Source organism: the organism of the source record quoted next, unplaced genomic scaffold (genome assembly GCF_019419815.1).
Source record: "Pyrus x bretschneideri cultivar Hongxiangsu unplaced genomic scaffold, Pyrus_bretschneideri_v1 Contig38, whole genome shotgun sequence".
Classification (NCBI taxonomy): Eukaryota; Viridiplantae; Streptophyta; class Magnoliopsida; order Rosales; family Rosaceae; genus Pyrus; species Pyrus x bretschneideri.
The window spans coordinates 1,097,459-1,105,332 of NW_025999701.1; the positions used below are offsets into that span (position 1 = coordinate 1,097,459).

Below are 7,874 nucleotides of genomic sequence, written 5' to 3' on the forward strand. Positions count from 1 at the left end.
ACAGTGTATGTATCAACGTAAACTAGAGCAGAGCTTGATCTCCTTTTGTACTTAAATTTGAATTCTTCTTCTCACAAATCAATTTAGGGTAGATAATATTGCTCGAAAGAAAACAATTTTAATCTAAAATTATCTCTTCAAAAGTAAAAAAATCTGAAATTCAAATCCAACGATAACAAAAGAAAAATCAACATTTCAAATTTCACGAAAAAAGAAGAGAATCCAAAATTTAATACAGAACTTTCGAACATTCTTGAAACAAGGTTTCCTATATCACATCACTACTTAGTCTGTCCAAGGTGTATGCTATTAGGAGTTGATGCAGAACCCCAGATGTTCATACAATCATACATGGTAAACTGTTGGATATCATTCCATCATGGACCGGCAATACTGGTTTACATTTAACGTAGAAAGTGTAAAGCAGGATTAGAAGTATCGTTTCAATTTCCATTGAGCCTGCAAGACTAGAGATAAATAAGCTGAGCAGCAGTAGATCGCAAATGAATCACCAACTTAACAGAGTGACTCATAGTCTAGTGCGTAATCTAGTTCATTAGGTTTTCTGTTGACTAAAATTTGGAGGGATTCATATTTTTGCCACAAGGATTGGGAGAGTCTAATAGACGGATCGATGATGGTCAAGCCCAATCATAGTAAACATTTATAATTGTCAACTACTAGCTAAAAGAGCTTCACCCCAAAAACAACAAAAAGGCACATGAATCTTACAGACTTACTCTAATCAAGAAGTGACAAATTCACACACTCAGGCAAGCACCCTCCTTATCCTCCATCCCAGCCATTGTATCATACAAAGGCTTATTCAACGTCTCCGGCAAATAAAATGCAAACATTCCACCCACAACCCCACACACGGCAAACACTGAAAATGGCAAACCCCCGCCCAAAACCACCACAAACGGGGCCAAAATCGCCCCCATTTGTGCGGCTTGTGTGGCACATCCAAGCGCTGCATTCCTCACCACAGTTGGAAACAACTCCATGGTGTAAATAAAAAGCAAATTGTAAGTCCCTGCCATCCCAAAAATCCCCAAAATCCCGCACACCATCCTAACAACTTTCCACATCCCAACATTCCCCACCAAGCTCCCAGCAAAACAAAACACCCCACTAAACCATAACGTCCCAATTGCTAATGGCTTCCTTCCATACTTGTCTAGTAAGATTGCTGTGATTGTGAAGGCTGGCATTTCCGCCACAGCGTTGAGTAACACATTGATATAGAGGTTGGTTTCGAGGTTGACAACGTTCAAGCTCAAACCATAGTACACGACCGAGCACAAGAAATTTATGGCCACAGCTAGGAATAACCGGATTCGGGTAACTGGTGACTTTATCACATCAATTAGAGAACCACTTATTGCTTCTTTGCTCTCCAATAGTTCCTTGTACGTTTGGTCATCCTCATTTGTAGTAGTAGTATCATTGCTTGCTTCTTCATCTAGGGTTAGGACAACTCCCTCAGGAAGGTGGTTCTTGTTGGACTTTGCAATCGTGCGCATTAGTTTCATGGCTTCCAATATTCTTCCTCGTACGAGGTACCACCTTGGGGACTCAGAGACAAATGGTAGGACAATGAGCAAGAAGAGCAATGATGGGATTGAGGAGGCAATGTAGAGTTCGCGCCATTGTGGGAAAATATACGCAACGCAAGAGAGGATTGCAATCCCGGTTGAGAAGAAGTAGAATGTGGACATTCCTGCTGCACCACGCTTTGTAGGACCGACAGGTTCAGTAGCAAGGACGAAGGCGCAGAGGCCGACCCCCCCTGTGCTGAAGCCGGTGAGAAGGCGGAAGAGGACGTGGGTCCAGTAGTTTGGGGAGAGTGCTGTTAGACAACCGAAGATGGTGTTCAAGATGCAAACAACGGTTAGGGAGCCTTTTCTTCCTAAAAACGAGTCTGACAAATGCCCAAAAACTCCCGCACCTGAAATGAATGTATGATATAAATATTAATCTTAGTAGTCAGTTAAAATATAATTGGGAAAAGAGAGTTTATTGTACGGCGTTAATTTATAATATTTAGTACATTGTCTAAATTTTACTAAATTTGGTAATATCGGCATAATTAATATCAACAATGTACCAAATGCTATATATATACAGCCAAATCACCATTTACGTACACAAGTAGTAGAACAGTATCAAATCTGAAGAAAGAACAAAAGGAGAAAAAGAATATGCAGCAAGTATTTAGCTATATAATGAAATTTGGCCCTATTACAGAACATGGATTGGGAAAATGGTAGAAGGCATGTTGTAGTTTGGCCCAATCTTCCTAGTGATTTTTGTCAAAAAGGGCACTAACCAAATTTTCCTCTATCAATTTGGTTGCTCTTCTTCTTCATTTTATTTTTACTTTTTTAATACAACGATATATTTATACTAAAAGATGAAAAATTGTGCTAAATCACAAAACGAGCTTTTCATAATAATTTAGTGTCAAATTCATCATCTACCGAATCAAACCTATGATCTTTTACCCGTCGAGGGCTAACGGCCTGCTGCTAGGATATTGCATGCATGCGTTTTGTTTCGATTGAATGATAGTTCAATCTACTGTCTAATCCAAAAAAAAATAAGAAAAAAAAAAAGCAAAAATGAATATATATGAATGTTATTCAATACCATGGTGGTTGAGTAACATTTTACTTTTTATTTTAAATTTCTGAAACTGATTATAATTAAATTGTGCATTTGCAGGCTTCATTGGTATGAAATCATCTTTAACTCAACCATGTAAACCCGTTTATCACCTCTTACTTTTGTTGCATATGAATTAGCCAGTTAATCAAGATAAAGGACAGTGTGCTCTCGTCTTTACCCTTAAGTTCTAATATTTTCTCTGTAAATTAAAATATATTGTTTTGTTAGAGAGGACAAGATAAATTAAGGTCAAATTATTAGTATTTGTATTCTGTTTTGGCTAGGTTAAAAGGTAAACTAATGTGGGACATAATCATTCAAAACTAGAGTTTAGTAGTTAAAAGCCAAAGAAGTACTCTTGAGTAAGCATGAACGGATATGCTTGTTGTTGCATTGGGCCCTCGGCCCATTGATCTAAAAAATTCAACATGGTATCATAACCAAGGAATGAGCTGGTACTGCTACATGATTGGGTGGGTTCCTTTTGGCCCTGCGCAATGTTCACGTAGGCCAAAGATGCCACTTGATTGGGTGGGTTCCCATTTGGCCTCGTGCGATGGGTGAGCTCCCACTCGCTCCATGTGGTTACTGATGTGGATTTCTACATGTGACCCATAAAATGGGGTCTCACGTGTGGGGGAGATAAGAGTACTTTAAATAGAATTACCTCACTTTAACGAACACCGAAATCTTTTGTAATAAAACTCCACATCTAAAGATTGGACAGATGATAAAATAGAAACAGTATCGAAGTTGTTGGAGGGACCCTCAGCCAATTGACCTAAAAAATTCAACAATGCATTCCATAAAGCCTGCATTTGGATGTGCCCCTTTATGTGGAAAAGTCTGAAATTGGTCCAGAACATTTGAGTTCACTTTATGAAAAGAACGATCGACAGCATCTCCACTGTTTTTCAGTGTTTTTGCTTCTTATCTTCGCTACTTTTAGTAAAGTGGCATCTTCTCGCTCTTTTTTTAGGTGAAAGAAGTGGATCTCTCTCTAGTTTGTCAGATTTAGATAAAGGTTAAATGGCACCGTACATGTTTTATCATGTGAGTAGGCCCCATGTAAAATTGTCTACAAATTTTTCAAGTGTTTACGTCTTAAGTGATGTTATTCGTTTATTTTTACCTTTTACAAGTTAAGTTATTCTTAATTTTTGACTGTTAGAACAAATATTATGGAAGTTTTTTGTAACAAAACTTAACACTTAAAAATAAGTTATAAAGTTAATATTAATATCGGTGTCTATAGTGAACTATGATGGATCTAAAAGTTACGAACATGAATTCATCTAATCGTACAAAAAGAAAAAAAGAAACTCGAACTCAAGTGCATGTTCTAATCAACATGGGACTGCAATTTTCATATGTTTTGTTATGAAGATAAAGAATGAGGGAAAATTGAACGTAACCTTTTCTGTTATATAAAATGATATATAGCAAGCTAAACGAGAAGAACACGTCAGACCATAGACCTGTTCCATATAAATTTACGAAATGGACAAAAATGACACCCATATTATCACGCCGATGAAACCCAACAAACAAACTGAAGCGATCTTGATTTCTTAAATTTGCATGCGGACACGGGAGCCGCATCCGCAACCGCATATTTTGACTCCACGCTTAATTTCACGCTATCGTGTCAGTACCTTAGATTGTTCCTCTCCAAATTCCAAATATTAATTTGTTTGTTTTACGGTCTGGTTTAACCTATGTTATATGTTTTATTTACCACTAGTATGTATCTTTATAATTTATATATATTTTACTGCTTTCTGGCAGGCATATTCTGCCAGCTGCTAGTGATAATGATGACAATATAAGTATAAGACTTTCTGTTATCTTATAATTTAAAATTATTTTTTGTTTTAATATAATAAAATATAATGCCAAGATGACAGAAAGTTCATGAAAAGTCTTGTTTTGGAGAAACTCTTCTTAGCATTTATCTAACTAGTATAATCTCGACATATTAATCTAATAAACACAAGTGGTACATCACATATTATTATATAAGTAAAGAAATTTTTTTCTTTTTATGTTATTCATATTTTAATACGAGAATTTCACCACTTGTATAAAAATACCTATCTTTCGATCATATTAAAAAAATTTCTTCTCTATTTCTATCCGTAAGGGAATCCAAATCCATGGTGCATCCGTAACTTTCTAAACTACCATTTTGCAATCAAGAAGAGTCCATAACGAATTTTTCAGCAAGGTAATAATTAAGTGGTTTATGCATTTTTTTTTTAAGGAAAACAAACGAAAAATTTAAATTTTTTTTAGTTTTAACGAAAAAAGATCAATAAAAAAAAGTGTAGTGAATAGTATTAGGGAAATGTAAAAATATGATTTTTCGTTAAAAGTGAACAGTATTTCGTTAAAACTTTTTTTTTTTTTTTAATACAAAGAATATTTTACAAAGTAAGAGTGGGGTAATTGGACCAAGTCATACAGGTAGTCATAACAATTTGACTTATCTGTTAGGTTAAAGTTTTAAATATTATCAAAGGTATAAACTACTTGAACAAAACAAATAGTTATAAACTGCTTTATTATCGCCATTACAAAACCAATTAAACAAATATCTCATTTTCTCCCAGAAATCCACAAGTGGAAAAAACCTAAACTATCTTCTAAAACTAGTCAAGACAGATCATACCATGTGCTGCAATTGCTTAATCATTGAAAAATGTCTGCATGCAGATGTATTAAAAATTAAACTATTTGGACGATATTTGTAGTTCTTAACGTTGATTGTATCTTCCTAAATCATGAATCTTAGTTTTATAACAGACGAAAACGCTGAGGATGGAAAGTAAAATTAAGACGGAAAAAAAATGTGTATTGCATTTGTGTGCTTGTTATCTCTGCACTGCAAACATCTTATCATCCACAAATTCGCTATCAAACAAGTTGTTCCGAAAACGTAATTAAACCTTCACCGTTGCTTCTAGTTTATCTTATATGTTATATCTTCTCGTGTTTTGATTTAATAATTATAAACTAACAAAGCAATAGATAAACTTGGGGGGGAGAGGAAGAGTAGGATAACTGACCAATCATACAGCCGCCGAAGAACAAGGCCTGCGCCAACCCAACCTTATACTTCTCCTCGCAAACCAACCCCCATTCAGCAACGGTCGAGCTTCCTAGACCGCCGATCCACTCCCACGAACCCGGTTTGAGTCCACAAACGGTCTTCGCCCTGGCATCGCAACCCGAACCAGCTGCTCCATCCAAGCACCGCCAAGCCGGTTCACGGTCCGCAAATATCATGACCATGGTGTGGAATGCCTCCAGAGCCCAAGCCAAGCTGGTCAGCACAAAGTGCTTCATTTGGTACGGACCAAACTCCCCGCAATACTTTTGTAACATGTCGTCGATGCATAGCTTCTCTGATTCAGTCTCTCCGACGGCTTTATTCGCATTGGAGAGCAGAGGCGACCGGAGCTCGTCAGGGCTCTGATCACCTCCCGAATCAGATGACGATGATGACGAGCTGGTGGGCATGTTATAAATTGGCCTAATTAATTTCTTATGTAAGAGGTGGTGGTGGCGGCGTCTCCCATGTCGAAGGTTTTAGGAGGTGGTGGCTAAATTGCCATGTATTCGTATATATATGCGCTTGTGTTTCCCTTTTCACTAGAAGCGTGATGCTTTTGGCTTGACACGTGGATGGAGCTCCAGCCGTTGATTTGTTGGATCATGGTCTTTGACTCGCATAGGTATTATTTAGAGAAGTATATACATTATATAGGTAGACTGTGATTCAGACGTTTCGTACGAATTATATAATGTCACGTGAAGATAAACTTGAACATATATATTATTATCGCAACACGGTCATTATAATGGCGCAAGTGTCTCTCTTAGGTAGGGACTTAGGGGCGGCCTGTGAAGATTACGGAATGTTTTTGGGATCTCTTTCCTTTGCATTACCCCATTTTTCATGAAAGTAATAACTATTCTTTTGTTCTTCGTCATTCAATATCTCAAGGACAGAGGTGGGTCTGGGTAAGAAAGGGCTTTAAACTCTCACTGGGATTCCTCTACAATTTAGTCCCAAACCTAATACGTTGATTCGATCATTCATAAGTCGTTTGCTTATTTTATACGAGATCTTGACGCCGACGGAGACGAATAATTAAACGGTTTTAAATACTTGTCACAAAGTCTTTGAAAAATTGCTAGAAATAATTAGTGCTGATAGCCTGCCAAAAGCGTGGGAGGGCTTGGGCCTTTGATCACTGTTGGATCCATTGAACTTGGTGGGATTAACCAGTCTAACGGAAATTATATTATATATGCTAAAATTCAAACATTCAAGTTCATTTCTGCCTCTTAAGTGCTTTCACTGACTCTCTGGCACTACTTCTGATGTACACGTGCTGTAGGTGTACGCGTGTTGGTAATCGTGGGGATGGCAGAAGACCAGTCCGTTTCCATTTGCTTCCAGAAACGACTAGCGCTCTCGTCGAAAACACGAACCCAGCTCGAGTTCTATCCCTGGTTTTTTTCTTCTCTGGGTTATCTGTGTTTGTTGTCACTTTTCGACAGCGTTTCTCCACTCTTTTCCTTTATTATGTTTTCTCTGAACCAAAGAACGACGGAAGGGAAATGAACTCAGATCAATTCAAGTCCAATCCGACGCATTCATGCAATGCAACCAAAGATCAGTGCCTTCTTCAAACCCTCATCCTCCTCCTCTTCTTCTTCACCCAAACCAGCAGCTTCACCTCCGGTTGTTACTGATGGAAACAACGACGAATTGACCGACTGGAAAAAGACGCATCACCAATACTGTAACACCTGCAAAGGCATTCTTTTTATTTTTTTTCATTATTTTGTTTCTGGGTTCGCTTCAATTAAGAGAACTAGGAAATGCGTTTAGTGTGAATTTAAATTCTGGGATGCCCCTTGCAGAAAATTTCAATTTTTATTGTTTCACTGACCCCTTTTTTATTTGTTGGATTTTGTTTCCCTTCCAATCTTTTCTTTGCGTACTAAATTAGTGGAAGGGACAAAAGTTCAGTTCACCAATTGCTGGTGAAACCCTTTTCGGACGATAATTCTGAGAAGCCGGAATGGACCACATTGGGAACAACAGTGATCAAGAACAAGAAGAGATACTATGCTCAGTTCTATTTAGACTTTGGTCAGTTTGATTTCAATGTGACGTTTAGAATGATTTT

General features: G+C 37.5%; 1 protein-coding gene across 1 annotated transcript; it reads right to left on the minus strand.

The window, feature by feature from the left end:
• Positions 1-635: 635 nt before the first annotated feature.
• LOC103946563 (organic cation/carnitine transporter 4) lies at positions 636-6,274 on the minus strand. Its single transcript, XM_009357284.3, has 2 exons — positions 5,739-6,274; positions 636-1,951 (listed from the first exon to the last, which is right to left on the minus strand). Exons 1-2 carry the CDS (start codon positions 6,190-6,192, stop codon positions 762-764), a joined length of 1,644 nt encoding a protein of 547 aa, XP_009355559.2. The 5' UTR covers positions 6,193-6,274; the 3' UTR covers positions 636-761.
• Positions 6,275-7,874: the final 1,600 nt, after the last annotated feature.

Bases quoted from the DNA above. Each gene is read 5' to 3' on its own strand.
- LOC103946563 (XM_009357284.3), bottom strand. From the start codon at position 6,192: ATGCCCACCAGCTCGTCATCATCGTCATCTGATTCGGGAGGTGATCAG. The intron at 1,952-5,738 runs GTCAGTTATCCT...CATTCATTTCAG, and splicing joins CTTCGGCGGCTGTATGATTG to GTGCGGGAGTTTTTGGGCAT.